Below are 18,449 nucleotides of genomic sequence, written 5' to 3'. Positions count from 1 at the left end.
CGTTTCTTCACTATCAACCTCTCCCAACTACTCGTCAACAAGTAAGGTTTTATGTGAATAATATTTTGAGTAATTACCAATAGTGTCCACTGCCTTTAACAGCTTTATGAAGTTTGGGTCCATGAAACAGATAGGGACAAGTTGGAGCACAGTTAAAGGAAAGGTAAACGTTTGGTAACTGTCAAAGACCAGTGTCCTCACTTGGTCTATCCCATCATAAGCATAAAATATCAAGCATGTGAAAAATTTGAGCTCAATTGGTCATCGGAGTTGCGAGAAAAATGATGAAAGAAAAAAATACCCTTGTTGGACGAATTGATGTGCTTTCAGATAGGAATAAAAGACTTCTAGCTAGAAGTCTTTTATTATTTTAGTGAGAAATTACCTCTTTCTCAAAAACTACGTTACTTCAGAGGAAGTCGTTTCCCACAATGGTTTATACTACCAACAGCTCCCCAATGCTCGTTACCAAGTAATTTTTAAGTTAATATTTGTTTTGAGTATTAATTACCAAACGTGTACCTTCCCTTTAAACCAACATCCCGATAATGGTAGACACAGCACAGCCTGCCACAGCGAGTGACAACATCGGGTATCTTCCATTATAACAAGCAGAATTCGGGACGGGGGCAGGTTTAATAGGAACAGTGGACCCGATATCATCTTGGTGCCAGTCACCGCCACATCGAGGGAAATTACGTGGAACTGGTGGTAGGTCTTTATCCGAACCAACTCGAATAACCATCGTCATGCCAGCCTGATAAAAATACATAAATAAATTTAATTACATCTTTAAAGCGCTTGTATCTAGAACCATGGACTCGAGGTAGAAATATTTCTACCTCCATGCTAGAACAAAGTATTCCCTGCGCTATAAGACCAAGGGAACTATAATGGTAGGCTTGACTGAAGAGGTAAGTTTTGAGTTTGGATTTGAATGAAGAAAATGTCAGGTTGTGATCTAAAGGGTTAGAGGCAAACCGTTCCACAGGCGGGGGACTGCAACCGAGAAACTTCTATCCCCATAAGCTTTCAACCTGGAAGGTGGAACGGCGAGCAAGTTAGCATCACCAGAGGGTTTTGAACTGTTCTGATGTCTCAGCCTATTTGACAACCTCTGGAAGACTTTTCCATAACTGAACTGCTGCATATTGAAAAGAGCGGGAACCGTACGCCTTGGTTTTGATAACTGGGGGAGTGAGAAGGGATTTGTTTGAAGATCGCAGTACATGTATGTGCATACAAACATTATGCACACAGCGTGCATGCAGCCAACCGAAAGTGAAGCTGACAAACATTACCCCAGACCAATAAAAAAAAAACATATATGAAAAGCTTACGTCACTGCACGTTTATCCAATTTTGTTGTTGTTATCCAATGACATCATTGGACGCGTTAGACCAGTGCCTGTCTACCAGTCTAAAATAATTTTTCAAAACATACGTACCGTGACGTGGGGTGATACATGACAATGAAACAGCCACCATCCTGGGTTATCTGCCACGAAACGTACAATGACGTACCCACCATATATCGGGAATACTGTGTCCTTGTGGGGTACATTATGAGTGCGGCGAGTGATGTTGCCTGAAAAAAAAGGAAATCAATCTGAGTCAACTCGACCTTATAAGTTAGTATACATTATTTTCAAGGAGAGGGAAAGAAAACTACAAACAATATGTTTCAGTGCAGTAACTATAGCAACGCATTGTAAATGTTTGGAAACAGTAAAATGAGGATACTGGTATTTGACCATTACCAGAAGCACACTTTGCCTGTACAAAGGGACATGTTGCCTTGGATCGGGCGAGTTGGTCCATGAAAAGCGTTTGTAACCGTTTGTTATAAAATGCGTATGGTTATAAAGATGTTTTAAAAGTAGAATATACGAATCCACACAAATATGCCTCGAAGTGGCATGGTTTCCGTTTTACTTTGCGAACTAACACGGTCGGCCATTTTGTGGAATCAAAAACTTCGCGAAAAATGCGTGCCGTGTTAGTTCACGACGTAAAAGGAAAACAGTGCATTGTTGAGGCATTTTGTGTGTGGATATAAATTTTACTTTTAAAACGTCTTTCTAACAATAATATTATGCATTCTATAAAAACGGTTTCAAATGATTTTCATAGACTAACCCGCCCGATCCAAGGCAACGTGTCCCTTTAATGTCATAAAACCAAATGATGTACTAAGTAAAAAATGTGGATACCTGCTTTATCTTGTCGCTTGACCTCGTCAAGTGTCGTCTTCTCTCCCAGCTTACCTTGGGCCACTACTTGGAATCTATAGCCGTGAATGTGCATCGGATGAGCCAATTTAAAATTACCCTGGTCAACAAGTACTATTTCAACAACCTATAGAAAAAGGAAAGAATCGTAGTTATCACATTCGGAATACAAATCATAGAAAAACGTTAGGACGAGATTTTTTGTTCTGCTCAGTTGTTGCATCACCAACAGGGGGCGCTGTTTGCGGGGATTTCATCATGGGAAAGATAATGCATGTTGTGATTGTTCTGCACTGTCGTCAGCATCGCTGGCTATATCGCAAGGAATATATGGTGAAAGGCGATTCTTTCAGCGTTCAACACTTAAACATGCAATCATAACTTTCATTTTTTTGTTTTTGTTTTTATGAAATCACTCGCAAACTACCCACAGTTTGTTCTGCCATAGCTGGGCGGGAAAACAAAAATATATAATTATTGCGGGCGGTATTAACAGGGGCCGATTTCACAAAGCAATAAAATTCATCGCAAGACAATTAAGTATCACCATAGTGATTTGTATTGTGACATCACACTTTACTTAGCAACTACATTTCATTTGCAGTAAAGATCATTCTTAGATCTTTGTGAGATCGGCACCTGGTGTTGCTAACATACCTTCCCGAGCTCGACATGAAGAACCTGTGTACACTGACAGTGCTCATTCTTACAGCGTTCCTGATGATGCGCCAACACACTCTTCGTGCTGCACATTTCAAATTCAGACAAATCTTGGTACTGCGTGAGAAGCGGCGATGATGGAAGCTTGAACGAAACGCGGTTTATCTGCGGTGATGGGACTCCTCTAAAGGTTGAAAGATCACCTTTGACCCCAAAGGCTGGATTGTACACGGGATGGTTGTAGTCGTTATTGTTGACCAGTTCAAGATCAGTAACCATGTAGTGAGTTTCATCTGCCTCTGGAACAGGAACTTGCTCAGTGCCGTTCACTTGACAAGAAGAGACAATAATATCTTTGTTTCACTCACCCTCTCGTAGTTTTCCCCGACTTTGACTTTCGACTTTGGAATACCTTTTCACCAGCGATTAGTGACTCGGCCGTTACCAACCCCTTATTTCATTTGATGAACTCAAAGTGTCCTTCCTTTCAAGTAGTTAATCCCCTTTTCACAGTCTTTGCTTCTCTGCCCCTTTGGTCATGTGCTATGGGCCTATGCAGTGTGATGTATGAGTCTTTTGTAGTTGTGTATGCTTTTTACAGTCTGTCGCGTCCTGTCACTGTCTTTTGTTATACGCGGTTCTAAAAATCTAACAGTTCTAAAAACTAAAGGTGTACAAAGCGTTTAAAGATGCCTTCTTAAGATGGCACCTCTATGATGCAGTTGATACTATAATGTACACAATTCTAGATACTTACTAGACTCGAGTCCCAATCCCGTGCAATCGCCAGAAACCTTTTGTTTTTTGTTTTGTGTTGTTGTTTTTTGACGGCGAGCGCGTGATGCTATACGAGTTGTTTGCTGCGGGACTTGAATCAAGTCTAGGTGCTTACCTGCTGCGCTTAAGTCCATTATATTCTTCACGAACTCAGAGCTCTTCCTATTGAAAGGGTTCACTATGACTTCTAATGGATAAGGCTGTTCTATTTCCGGTGGGTCAGGTAGGCCCGCTGCTCCCTCATAGACGAGAAGAGCCAGTTCTTCGAAGCCGGGGCCGGGGCAGCCACGCCCCTTAATCCGCATCCAGTACTTTCCAATCTCGGCACTGGCGTCTAAGATAAAGTCAAATCTTTCACCGGTTGTCATACCGTACGCCCCGGCTTCGACCGGTTGAATGGGAGCCCCATCGCTGGCGATGATTGTCAGATTGTGATGGTCAATGGACATCTCCAACAAACACTCCAACAGGCCATTGTCAATGGTGCGAACTCTGTATCTCTTGCCCCTCTGGACGTGGAAGACCTCTCGGGGCGTATAGACGCTCAGGTTGGAAGACGCTTCGATGAATTCGCGGTATCTACCTTTAAACAAAAAAATAAAAATGATAATTTATAAATACATCACAATACAGCATTTATAAGGCGCACTTTAATGAAAACATTCAAAGGCACCGGTCTGGAAGAAGTTAAGGTTAAAGTATTGTCAAATTGTTGGGATTTGTACGTTTCTGCTGGAAGAGAGTGCGAGGCCCAATGTGCAATAATTAGTTTGAGGTCTCGAAAGTGAATTCCAAAAGTTTGGTTCTACATTGGAAAATGCTCTGATTGATTTACAGTGCGCCCATTGAATTTATATTGCGCCCATTTCATAAAATTTACACAAGTGCATTGTTATCAGTGATTAGCAAGCTAACAACTGGTAAAAATTAAGGAAATACCCCATTAAGGAAAAGAGAGAAATAACAAACAAATAAACAAAAACCCATACGGGTATTTTAAAGGCAGTGGACACTATTGGTAATTGTCAAAGACTAGTCTTCACAGTTGGTGTATCTCAACATATGCATCAAATAACAAACCTGTGAAAATTTGAGCTCAATCGGTCGTCGAAGTTGCGAGATATATGAAACAAAAAAACACCGTTGTCACACGAGGTTGTGTGCTTTCTGATGCTTGATTTCGAGACCTCAAATTCTAAACTTGAGGTCTTGAAATCAAATTCGTGGAAAATTACTTCTTTCTCGAAAACTACGTCACTTCAGAGGGAGCCGTTTCTCACAATGGTTTATACTATCAACCTCTCCCCATTACTCGTAATCAAGAAATTTTTTTTGACAAAATTTATTTTGAGTAATAACCAATAGTGTCCACTGCGTTTAAACAGTAAAAACGCACTTTTTTATACAAGTTGCCAGACACACAAGGCCTGAGGCCACTTCAAAGTGTGGGCTACTTTTTCCAGGGGCCACAGCCACCTATAATATTTGAGGCTGGAACGGAATTACACCCCTCTCAGTCAATACGGCTAGGCTTGGCTGGTACAGCAGAAAGCACTACCTATGACACGCCGTTAACATTACCTTTTCCATTAATCAAAAGAGAATCTGGTAAGAGGTCTAGGACACCATAGTTGATCTTGGTGATTCTATCAATCATCAATTGATTGATCCAATCCTGCACGATTATCACATGTTCGTGCAAATCATAATCGTACAGCTGGCTGTGTATTTCGGCAGGAGCGGCTTGCCGTATGATAAGAGATCCCACGGCACCATTGGCACGGGCTTGCCCGCCGTGTGCGTGCCAGAAATGAGTACCGACCGTTTCGGCTTGGAAACGGTAGGTGAAGCTCGAGCGATAGGGTATGGGACATTGTGTGACTAGCGGAACACCGTCCATGTAGGGTGTTCCTCGTTGGTGAATGCCGTGCCAGTGAATGGCGATACTTTCTGCGTTGACCATTTCATTGTTGACTTTGACCTCGATGGTGTCAAACTCACACACCTGTGATTTAATAAAAAGTTACTTTTGGTAAAACCTTTAACCTTTGGTAGAGGTACCAGCATTTCAATTGGCTTATATTTAAACGCTATCTCTCCAAACTTTTGATACACCCTAGATATTAACCCCCCCCCCCCCCACGCTGCTCGGAAATGGAAATGAATGCAAGAGTTGTACCGACCTATTTTTTTTTTAAGGATGTTGACAAGTTTTTTCCACGGAAGGGTATCAAATGCAATGGCTATTTTTACACCATTTTAACGTGAGCTATAAGAGACTTCTACTTTGTTCCCACCAACACGAGAACTCTATCTATGAGATTTCCCTTCATCTGTAAGTATGCCCTACATTAAAAACTCTGTTATTTTATGAGAGAAACAAAACTGTCCCTTTTAAAGGCAGTGGACACTATTGGTAATTAATGGCTTGTTTTAAAGATGTGTGGCGGTATTTTTTTTTTATAAGTAGCATTTTTTGACATTTTAGTCGAAGATTTCAAAGCATTTTTCCGTATCATCAAATCTTCGGTCCGTATTTAATTTTCTACAGTGCGAAAGGTCACTTATACAGGTAATTTAAAAGCAATATTTGTTTACTCAAACAATTTTTATATGCCTACCCAGGTATTTTTTTTAACATAAGGGTTTGTGATTTTTGCTGAATATAAACGTATGTCACTGAATTTACGAACTACAACTCCTTAAAAAACAAGGGTTATAAATTTCAAAAAAAATAAAAATTCTTCAACAAATTAGTTCTTCTTGTTCAAGTCATCAAAGATATGTAGTTATCGCAGAAAAAAAAATCGGACCTGATGTCTGGGTCTTAAACCACTGTGCAATTGAGCTCAAATTTTCACAGGTTTGTTATTTTATGCATATGTTGAGACACACCAATTGACAATTACCAATAGTGTCCCGTGTCTTTAAAGGAAGTTAACTTTGAAACGAACCGAAAAATATGAGCATAATTTTAACCGTTTTGAAGAAATTCAGATGTACAAACTGGAAATTTGCAATTCCAATTATGCGGAAATGTTTCCAATACTGTTCCCCCTTTTAGGGTTGTCTTTATTTACCCACAAATTATAGAAATAATAACCTTTTATTTAAAAATAAATGTATATATTTCGTGTATTTTAGATTTCCTACTTGAATACTCGGTCCGGGAAACTGCCTATTGATTGTGACAATTCCACGAGGCACTCCATTAATGGGTATACATTGCGGTCTAGTGCAGTCGGTCCTGTTGTACGGACAGTCGAAACACGATGTGGACATGCTGTAATACCACTCCACAGTAAACTCATAGCGGCAGATCATTGGGTTCGGTGGCCACTCGCATGTTCGGAAACATTCGTGAGCTGTAAAAGAGTTTGGGTTTTCAAAATGTTTGAACATTTCAAAAGTGAACATTTTCAAGGCACTGGGGAGGACTTAACAATGAGTTTGAATTAGTCTTATCTCGAGTTACGACTAGTTACTCGTCTTAGCCTTGGACTAGCCTTAAGTTTGTAATATCTGCTAGGACTAGTCTTAAGTTGGGACTAATCCTATAACTCTTTGTGAAATCGACCCCTGGAAACTTTGGGTAATTACTCAAAATATTTTTTTACATAAACAAACCTCCTTGGTAACGAGCAACGGAGAGCTGTTGATAGTATAAAACATTGTGAGAAAACGGCTCCCTCTGTGGGAAACGTAGTTTTTGTGAAAGAGGTAATTTCTCATTTAAATTATTAAAATCTTCAGGCCTGAAGCCCTCATTCGGCATCTGAAAGCACACGGATCTGTGCACCAAGGGTGTTTTTTTGTTGTATTTTTCTCTTGCAACTTCGATGAACAACTGGGTCAAAATTGGCACCGATTTGTTGTTTTGTTGCATATGTTGGGAAATACAGCAAGTGAGAAAGCTGACCTTTGACAATTACCAAAGGCACTATTGTAAAGCGCATTGATACGGTTATAATGAAATGCGCTATATAAGAATTTGTTATTATAGTGCAGCTGCTAAGGTGAACAATTGTGCACTTTGTGGTAAAAGCATGAAATTTGCTATGATGGTTGGTATTGGGCTAATAATCAATTTTAGACTTGGACCCATCTTGGGTCTCTCCTATTTGGGGGCGGAGCCTCATTTGCATAAAAAGGGGGGTCTTTGATATTAATATTGGGCACAATCATACTTAGAATAAATTTTTTGTTGTTCTTTTGACCAGAAATATAAACTTGAAAATCATAATTATAAGTTAAAACATAAATTAGTAAAAAAAAATGCCCTTTTGTGGGCGGAGTTTCAATATTTCTAAAAGTGGGCGTTTTTAAAACAAAGTGTTATCTTTAGTGAACTATTAGTGTTTTTTAATTGTTTTTTTAAGCTGATTTATGTTATTTGAATAGAAATACTATAAAAGAATACATTTTTTCCATGAGTTTAAATAGTTTCTTTATTTATCCCCTCTTTTGTGGGCGGGGCCAGAGTAGTAAACGACGGTTCGCTAAATTACACATGTGTAATACAGCCAAGAATGCACAAGCAGTCAACAATCTCATCAACAATACAGGAATAAAAGTATGTCCTGGGCCGGCAAAATCTGATACTCTGTCATAGTTATGACATCAATACATGTACTGTAAAATCGTCGGTTATGTATACTATGGCTATGGCAAACTCAAGCTCTCAAATCACTCCATTATACCCGCACAGTGTGATCTGGCACCATGCCATGCAGGCGAGAACAATAAGTAACATTTATATTAGCATTTTTTTTTGCAATTTTGAGACAGGTTTGCAGTTAAACATATGGCGAAGAATCCACTCATACAGTGTAGTTATTCGGTTGGGATGTGTTGGAATGATCACTGAGCTGTAGCATACATGTCGGAATACTGAAATAGGTAACATGTACAGGGAAAAGGAAAAGTGGTGAGTTGGTATTTGATGAGGCCATTAGAGAGGCCATTGAAATCTACCAGTACGACCCAAGTTAATGGGGGTTTAGGAAATGTGCTGTGGATAGAGGGTCGATATCCATTGGTCAGGAAGAGTAGGAGCCAAATGTCACTTAGGTGGAGGCTGATGTTTTGAAGAAGGGTGTCGTGCTGGTAACTGCAATGTCCTCTAATGCATTCGCGGTGCCAAGGCTTCTTGTTCTTCTTATCGTGTCCACACACACTATATATTGTGTTTCAGCCAGAACTGGACACAGTTCCTAGCAAGATCGTTGTACTCTGCAAGGTCCTGTTCTGTATTCCTGCTCCATAGTTTGTGGCTCTGTCTTACATATGCAGGTAACGTCTTCAGAGTCTCGATATCCCCACTTCTTGAGAGACACGTTGCACCGGCCAGTTGATGTTCCAAGTCTGTTGAGGGACTTCTATTCAGCCCAACCTGAGTCAGCATCAGGGGGGAGTTCTTCCGAAGCACGTATGTCCATGGATGTTCTAGGTGGAAGTTTACCAAGTCTCTCATGTCACATGACAGTTCGAAGAGCCCCGGCTTCTGCACTTGGTTTGACTTTGTTGAGGAAGCTTTTCCTGGACCGAGTCTATTCTTAGCAGGTGTGTGGCTGAATGGAGGGTTTCGCTCGTGGTCTGGCTATACCAGAAAGTTTGTACAGGCTATCAGTTGGTGTTGGTCTGAGGCATACAGTGATGAGTCGGCATGTAGCATTGATGGCTTGATCAATCTTCTTAGCGTGGGTAGATCTTTCCCAGACTGGGCATGCATACTCTGCAGATGAAAAACAAAGGGCTAAGGCTGTTGATCGAAGAGTGTCTGGGCTGGCACTCAATCTTGTTCCAGTAAGTTTGCTGACAATGTTGTTTCTTGCACAGACTTTGGCTTTGGTCTTCGCAACATGGGTCTTAAAGGAGAGGCAGCGGTCTAGGGTGACACCTAGGTACACTGTATGGTCACAGTTTTCAAGAAGAGCCCCAGACCAGGAGACGTTCAGTTGGCATTTGGCTTCTCGATGACAAAGATAAAAGGCTGAATGAGAGTGATGAGCTCTGCAGCACTATAGTCAATTCGGTGGTCGGTTAAAGAATCCCTCGTTTTATGATGAAGTTTCTTGTGAGCGGAGGGTATATTGGCCTTACGCCTGCTTGATGAAACATACACGGAAGAAAGTGAGTAGTGGTATGTGGTTGACCTTGGGTATGGGAACATAATTATAGTTAAGTTTGGGGCGGCTTGGTGGTGTTAATCTGGTTGAAACTGTAGCTGTCCATACCATTGCGGTGACCCTACAGTTGCCTTTAAAACTCCTCTGCAGAAGGTGACTGTCAAAATTGGGACCAGAAACAATATGATCCACAATCTCACTGGTAAATTCTTGGTAGCAAATGCCGAAACACTTTGCTCATCGGCGCTAGCTATCTGCCACTGGGGGCTGAGTATTGTGATCCAGTTTGGAGAAACTCTCAAGCCTACTCGATATTCAATTGAACAGCACCATGAGGACCATCGCTGGTGCTGTTAGCTGCACAAAGACTGATTGGCAACCAGTCCTAAGTAAGGCAAATTTCCCTATTCAGATGATCCAAAGAGAGTGTGCCATATCAGTGATGGTTCTCTAAAGCTAAAGCAGAAGAGCGGCGCACGCAGTGGCAAGGTCCAGACGGCACAAGTTCCTGATGAAAAAGGATCGCACCATCCAGTTCCCGGGGATAGACCTTCCCTGAATGTACCTCCTGAACCGGTTCCGCACTATTAAACTCGTCACTCCAACTAGCCAATTCTCTTCACTCTGACTCAATTAATCAACTGCAGAGACAGCAAAGGTCAGTCGCACCGATCTCCTGTGTCCACGTCCTATAGAGCTTTGTGGTCGATTTCACTAGGCCAGGCAGTTGTTTACCCCAAGATGATCTTGGACGGCCTCTGGATATTTTCCAGCCAGGAGCTGGTGCTAGGCTTCCCCTGGAGTTGCTGGCGATGCAAAGAGCGTTTTTAGCTGGGGTGTTGTCAGCCAGGCGAGCAACATGACAAAAGAAAGCAGAACGGCGGCATTGAATCACTCAGACTGGCAAACCCACAACTCCAACAGACCAACTCACAACTCCGACAAAGGCTATCCTGTCCTATATATTGAACACCATAGACGCAAGTTGTAGGAACCTTGAACAAGAGGGTGTGTTTAGATGCTAGGGTAATGAAAGAAGAACTGGTGTACAACGGTCAATGTTGGTTATTTTCCATTGAAAACTGTGGTGGAGGGTGTTGTCTTGTTTCTTTGTGGTGGGGATCAGGCATAGACAGCTATTGCCAGACTGCCCTTGTCCCATGGTGAACACAGTGAACTTGATGCTTGGGTGTTGCTGGTTGAGGTATCTGTATAGCATTTTGGGGGCTGATGGGTAGAGTCGGGCCACATCATCAGTTCGAATGAGCTCTTGTGGGAATTTGGAGAGGCACAACCTGTATAAGAATACTCAACATTAAGGCATCACTGCTGGTTCGATTTGTTTAGCACCCAATCGTTTACTCTCAAGAGGGAGCAAAGAAGTGCTGTGAGTAAATTGTAAACGCTGTTACTGCAAACAACTATGTAGTGCATACTGAAAATGTAGAAATTTTGTAATTAAATGTCTATACATGTATTTACACGGTTTTGCATGTATCAGTATAACAATCAAGGGGCTAGAATGGCATGTTTTATTTTATCCCCACTTTAAAAAAATGTGACTCCCCCCACAAAAGGGGCAGGAATAAAGACAGTTATTAATTTTTAAATAACTACTTTACTGTTATTATGTATTTTAGTCGAAAAGCTAAAAGAATGAGCAGAGAAATGTAAATTTAGTCAAAATTAACATTATGTTACATTTTTTACCCCCCACTTTCTTAAAAATACGACTCCGCCCACTAAGGGGCAGAATTCAAGACAGTTATTAATTTTTAAATAATTATTAAATTGTTTTTATGTATTTTAGTCTAAAAAAAAATGAGCAGAGAAAAGCAAATTTAGTTAAAATTAACATTATTACATTTTTTACCCCCCTTCTTTCTTAAAAATATGACTCCGCCCACAAAATGGGCAGAATTCAAGACAGTTATTAATTTTCAAATAATTATTGAACTGTTATCATGTATTTTAGTCTAAAAAAATGAGCAGAATTGTTTTTCATGTATTTTAGTCTAAAAAAAAATGAGCAGAGAAAAGCAAATTTAGTTAAAATTAACATTATTACATTTTTTACCCCCCTTCTTTCTTAAAAATATGACTCCGCCCACAAAATGGGCAGAATTCAAGACAGTTATTAATTTTCAAATAATTATTTAACTGTTATCATGTATTTTAGTCTAAAAAAATGAGCAGAATTGTTTTTCAAATAGTCAAAACTGACATATTAAATTTGTTACCCCCCACTTTCTTAAAACGTAGCCCCACCCCTAAAATGGGTGAGATCCAAGATGGGTCCAAGTCTTAAAATGATCTTTAGGGTGTATGTAACATCTGTAGGAAGTTTCATGCTTTTACCACAAAGTGCACAATTTGTCCACATATGGGCCTTAGCAGCTGGACTATTATTCATATTACTATTAAAGGTTTTCACAGGGCCTTTAAGTAATACAATGTACTAATTTGAAACTCTTTAACTCTGGCGAGTTTGAATAATCTATACTTCAAAGAGTATGGTAAATTATCGCGAACTCTACACGTACGTTCTTTTTGCAATGTAAAAGCATAAGGTTTCAGAGTACATATTGGAACATGAATGCAAGATTACCAAAAGGACGCTAAAGCATATAATCTATAATGTATATCTCAAAGTATGATCTAGCACATTATTATAAAAAGGCATCACAATAGTGACTTTTGTCAATAATGAATGATAACTTAAAGTAAGGACAGACACTCCCCAATACAGTGATATTTATCAGATAGCTGTAATATAATTGGTGCTACCGCTGCGCAAACCTCCCCTGTTTATATATTTTTTTTTTTTTTTTTTTTTTTTTTAATCCCAGGGATTCTCATTTATTTTCCACTGTCACTTGTCTCAATATTCGTACAAACAGTTCTTACATGACAAGTACAATATACAATACCATTAACAATAAAAGCAAGTTAACCTTGGCCTAAGATCAAAAATGAGTCCCATTTCTGATAAAACTTGAAGTTTACTCCATTAGTAAAAAACATAATTTTTTCCATTGAATAGTACTTTTTCACCTCTCGTTTTAAAACTAAAAGTGATGGGCGTTTCCCGATCATTTTCATTGTATACACATGAAATCTACATATCAACAGGATCAAGTTAACCACATTGCTATTTTTGGTATTACCAAAAAGAAAGACTTCGTTATCCATTGCAAGGGAGAAATTAGTCTGTTCTTTTATCCATGAAAACACTGAGGACCAAAAAGAAATAGTATGGGTGCAGGAACAGAAAAGATGGAAAATGGTCTCTTCTTCTTTTTTGCAGAATGTACAGAGATTAGTGTCGATCTTATTGATTTTAAACAAAAATGAATTAGTGCCCAGGATCCGATGGATTAATCTAAATTGTCCACAGTACATGAGTAGGGAATGTTAAAAATCAAAGACCACTTCGAAGAATCGAGGTTGGTATTAAGTTTGACGTTCCACTTGTCAATAAATTTCCTTTTGACCTGTTTAGATAAGACTAAAACATGATAGATTCTTTGTGACCCCTTTTTGTCCTTTAAAAGGACTTCAAGGTTGAAAGGTAAAAAAGGAAAATTAAGATGCGAGTGTTCTATCAAGATGTCCTTAAAGGACGACTTAATAGCTCTTAACACCCCACTATACTCCAGGAAGTTAGTGTGGACACTAAATGTGTTCTTGAAATCTTCAAGAGGGAGAAAATCCCCATTCTCGTCAATAAGATCACAAATAAACTTAACTCCTTTGCTTTCCCAATGTTTATAATAAATACACTTCCCACCAACTTTAATTTTATCATTAAACCAAAGCGTGCTCTTTAGTACCTCCACTGTAGTTTTGGGTAAGTGGACCCGAGTAAAATTAGACCACGATTTGAACACATCGAGCCAAAAATTATTATAAATTCTTTGCGTACCCACACATTTTGCTGAGCCACCTTCCAATAATAACAAACGAGTAATGCCAAAAATATGATTACATAAAGTGGACCAGTCTGACGACTAGTTAGCCTTGTAAAGTCTACGTAACCAGGTGATTTTTAAAGCGTCTATATGAGCACGGACATCAACCATCCGCAACCCACCCAGACCATAATCTTGGAGCATTTGGTTTCTAGCAACACGGTCGTGTCCTTTCCAAATGAAGTTAAAGAACATAGTGTTTAATTCTTTGATCATAATATTATTACAGGGTGGGTCGGGGATGGTTAACACAAGGTAAGTAAGTTTAGACAAAAGTAAAGATTTGACAACGGCAATTCTCCCTAGAACGGTTAAGTGTCTCTTAGACCAGTTGAAGATTTGTCCACGAATGGAACAAATAACTCTATTGTAATTTAACAAAACCATGGAATTTAGGTCAGTAGAAAACTCAATACCAAGAATTTTAAAAATGTGCTCATCCTCAACCCAGTTCACCTTAATCTCTTCACAAAGCTTTTCACCACAACCCTTCTTAGAACCAACCCAAATGGCGTTCGTTTTCTCAATGTTAACTTTCAATCCAGACATACTTGCAAATAGGTCAAGAATTTTAAACGCTGCTTGCAAAGACTTCTCGGTGCCATTCAAAAACAATACCGTATCATCCGCATACTGGGATATTCGAAATTCTGTACCCTCAACCTTAATACCTTCAAGAGTTTTGTCATTGCATACCAACATGGATAAAACTTCTGCACACAAAAGGAACAAGTAAGGGCTTAATCCGTCTCCTTGCCTACAACCTCTCCCGATCTGGAATGATTCTGAAAGGAACCCATTCACTAAAACTGATGACGAGGCTTGGTTGTAAAGTACCCGGATCCATTTTGTAACTGAGGGACCGAAATTAAATTTATCGAGCACTTTAAAAATAAAATCGTGAGAAATGGAATCGAATGCTTTTTCAAAGTCAATAGAAAGAAGTAAACCCGGAATACTATTATTATCAGTGAGGTTCAGTAAATCATACATCAACCTAATATTTTCTCCAATAAAACGGTCTGCCATGAATCCTTTCTGACTTTCATGAATGATAAAGGGAAGACAGGATTTCACTCTCTCTGCAATACATGCCGAGGCAATTTTGTAAGATGTGTTCAGCAGCGAAATGGGGCGCCAGTTTTTCAAATACTGCCGAGGTTTGTTCCCTTTTGGCAGGAGAGTAATAATCCCGTATTTCTGAGTGACCGAAAGTTGACCTGAAACATAGGCACCATTTAATGAACGTAAAAGGTACCATGAAAGGTCGGGAGCAAAAAAATTATAAAATTCAAAACTAAAACCGTCTGAGCCTGGGGACTTCCCCCCTTTCGCCCTTTTTAACACTCGCATTAGTTCTTCATGGGACAGGGGCCCCTCAATGCTATCACGCATGTTGTCAGAAAGAATACTCTTGTCAGCCGCAGCAAAAATAGAGTTTAAATCAATATTATCATCGACTCTCCGAGTAGAATAAAGTTTTTGGTAGAAATTCCTAGCCTCCTGTAAAATGTCATTGGAACTAGTAAGTTTACAATTAGCGTCATTAATAACACATTTCATCGCTTTGTTGACGAAATTACGCTTCTCCAAATTTAAAAAGTACTTTGAGGGTTTTTCACCACCCTCCATCCAACGAGTCTTAGACCTAATTAGAACACCCTCCATCTTAGCTTTACGGAGAGCAACAAGATCGGTCTGCTTAGCATTTAAAAGATCAACCGACTCAAGATCACCCTCCGAAACTTTAACAGAAAAAACACTAATCTCTTTCTCAAGCTTGGACTCTGCTTTTCTGGTTTCTTTCGTCTTCCAAGCGGAGTAGGAGATCGTCTTGGATCTAATTTTCTTCAATAACATTTCAAAAAGAACTTGATCATTAATAACAAAGTGAATGTCACGAGGATGCATTTTTCTTAGGCTGGAGCGTAAATAAGGGCAAGCGGCATATTCATCTACCAACTCCCCAATAGTGTCTTTAACTAAATCGGAGTAAGTATTATCAGTCAAAAGTGAATTATTAAATTTCCAATACCCTTTACCACGTTCCATGTCGCTAAGATCCAATTTAATATCAACCAAAGAGTGATCAGTTCTGTACCCTGGCTTAATATCACTACTAATAATTTTAGAGTTAAGCTCCGAGGAAATTAAAAAATAATCCAACCTGGATTGTTTCAGAGTTTGGTGTTGTCTCCAAGTGTATCTACGAAAATCTGGATTGTGAACTCGCCAAACATCTATTAAATCAAAGTCGTTACATAAACTAAGCACTCTGTTTCTAGCCAGAGGATTATTCAAATTAATGTAATTAACACAATCGAGGAAATCATTTAATATCAAGTTCCAGTCCCCACATAAAATAGCATGAGTATTATCCAAATCATTCAGGGCAGTACATATATCATCATAAAAGCCAGGGTCATCATTATTTGGCCCATACAGGTCAATCAGGGAGATATTGTACTCTCCAATTTCCAAATCCAAAATTAGAAAGTTACCATTGTCGTCATTTTTGAACCGCTTGACTTTATACTCGAAATTGTTATTAAAAAGGATAGCAACTCCCCTGGAATTACTCCTAAAAGAACTAAAAAAACACTCAAAACCCCATTCATTCCGGACAAGATTTTCCATGCCCTTATCAAAATGAACATCTTGTAAACAATAAACAGAATATTTTTTACTTTTAAGAAAATGAAAAACATCTCTTCTCTTGGCTAAGTTTCCCAACCCTCGGCAGTTCATCGAGGCTATCGAAAACTGACTATTTTCCATCGCAGTTGTATTTACGTGAGGAAAAAAGGAGTGTATTGGCAATCATTATAAACTTACTTTTCATGTGCATACTAACAATTCTTTAATTAAAGAAACGAAATACAAGATAGAGATATCACAGTGAATCGACGATATGAAAAGAATATATGCTACCCTGGATTTTTGCATTGACCCCACCCACTCTCCAAACCCCTTGCATCCCACAAGACACAAAAACCCTTCCCGCAAACAGAGGATGAAAAAAAATCCTCCCTCCAAACCCCCCCTGAAAAAAAATCTTCTAGGTCGACGAATGACCCGCAAAAGATGGATCATTGGGATTGAACCTACTAATACACAAGAGCTCCTTTCCAAAATGCATAAAACGAACATTAAAATCGCCCCGAATGGCAGTACTGAGGAAAAAATTGTACTCAACTAAAGTCACAGTTTTCTTTATGAAGAAAAACCCCACCAAAGTGGAGAACATAGACTGGTTTTTCATCTCGAAATGTGAAAGGCCTCACCGTTACTCGATCGCCATTTACCAGCGAAAAATCGCAGCTTTATACCTTTATCGTAAAGAGCCTTGACCTCGGTTTTCCATCGTTTCTTTTCTTGCCAGTCCTGCAATGTGAGGTCGTCCAGGATGTGTAGCTGTGACCCCTCCAGAGCTCGTCGCCATTCCTTCATTACTCTCACTTTATCTTGGTACGAAAGCAGCTTAACCAGTATATGGGGTGGTCGACCGTTGTTGTCCCGTCCGTCCCGGTGGGCACGCTCGATTCGCGGGGGGTTTGAGTCCCAGTCGAACTTAGTAGTGAAGATGTTGGAAATCTTTTCTGCACAGTTTTCGCTCTCCGACCTGGTCACTCCCACCACGCGAAAGTTGTTTTGTCTTGCAAACCTCTCCTGCTTGTTGATTTCCTCTCCCTGTTTGGACAGACGGTCCTTCACCTCAGAAAGTTCCTTTTCGAGGGCGCTGACGGACATCTCGAGGCCCATTTTAGCCTTCTCTAGAACAACGATTCTCTCGCTGTTAAACTCTATTGACGCAGCCAGTCGAGCCTCGAGTTGCTGCTGGCCCTCCACTAACTTGGAGAGGGTAGACCTCACAAAGTTTTCAAACTCCAGGTGGTCGTCGTTGTTATCACCGACAGTGTCGCTGTCCTCGCCTTCCGAGGCTACTGGAAGCTTGGCGGCAGGGCTTGCTACACGGCCGGTCCTCTTTCCCCCTCGTAGTTTAGGCGGCATGGCTATTACTAGTGTGAGTACTCAGTGAGCACGGTTGGGCCGATTGTATTCAATAGACGCGGAGCTCTTTTAGTGCACGTCCTTTCCCTACGGCGTCATTAGCCCCTCTTTATATACCCACACCATGCACAGTTTCAAATCCAACTCTAGAAGTTAATATTGTTAATTCACTTACCGTCGGTGCGAGAATCAACTCCAATACGTAGCAGGATAAAGTACATCAACGATGTTTTCAAGATGGCGTCGAGTGCAAAGCGTGAGGACGCCATTTTCGTTGAGAAAACAAAACTTTAACAGGGGCGTAAGGTGTGTGTCACATCAAAATTGTTACCCCTCTCGCGTGCGCATATGCCTCAATTGAGGAGAGGCCAATGAATTAACGCATGAGAGAATCACATTATAGTGTGTTTTTCTGTAAGTACATGTATATCCTAACTCGTCCATGACATGACCCACGAGTCACCATTTCAAAATGGACTCTGATTATTGTTTGTGTAAAGCGCCGGTTAACCAGAACTGACTGAAATGGGTTTACAATTTGAGAGCCACAGACGATTGTTTAAATATCTGAGCCGCAGACAGGAGGAAATCACCTAGAAAAAAAGTTCGAGTTCATGCAGTGTTGAAAGACAACTTATATTTTGTTTTTCATTGTTTATCTGGGAAACATA

General features: G+C 40.0%; 1 protein-coding gene across 1 annotated transcript; it reads right to left on the bottom strand.

Annotated features, from left to right (window-relative positions):
• Window positions 1-467: 467 nt before the first annotated feature.
• On the bottom strand, window positions 468-18,098 carry LOC117298400 (laccase-15-like). The gene is made up of 8 exons (XM_033781653.1): window positions 17,954-18,098; window positions 6,822-7,033; window positions 5,250-5,673; window positions 3,784-4,251; window positions 2,889-3,220; window positions 2,214-2,358; window positions 1,449-1,588; window positions 468-757 (listed from the first exon to the last, which is right to left on the bottom strand). The coding sequence occupies exons 1-8, from the start codon at window positions 18,045-18,047 to the stop codon at window positions 530-532; spliced, it is 2,043 nt and encodes a 680-aa protein (XP_033637544.1). The 5' UTR covers window positions 18,048-18,098; the 3' UTR covers window positions 468-529.
• Between the last annotated feature and the right edge of the window lie 351 nt (window positions 18,099-18,449).

The sequence above is a fragment of the Asterias rubens genome, chromosome 13 (genome assembly GCF_902459465.1).
Source record: "Asterias rubens chromosome 13, eAstRub1.3, whole genome shotgun sequence".
Taxonomy (NCBI): Eukaryota; Metazoa; Echinodermata; class Asteroidea; order Forcipulatida; family Asteriidae; genus Asterias; species Asterias rubens.
The sequence above is the reverse complement of the archived record's forward strand: the minus strand, read 5'-3'. Positions and strand labels throughout refer to the sequence as shown.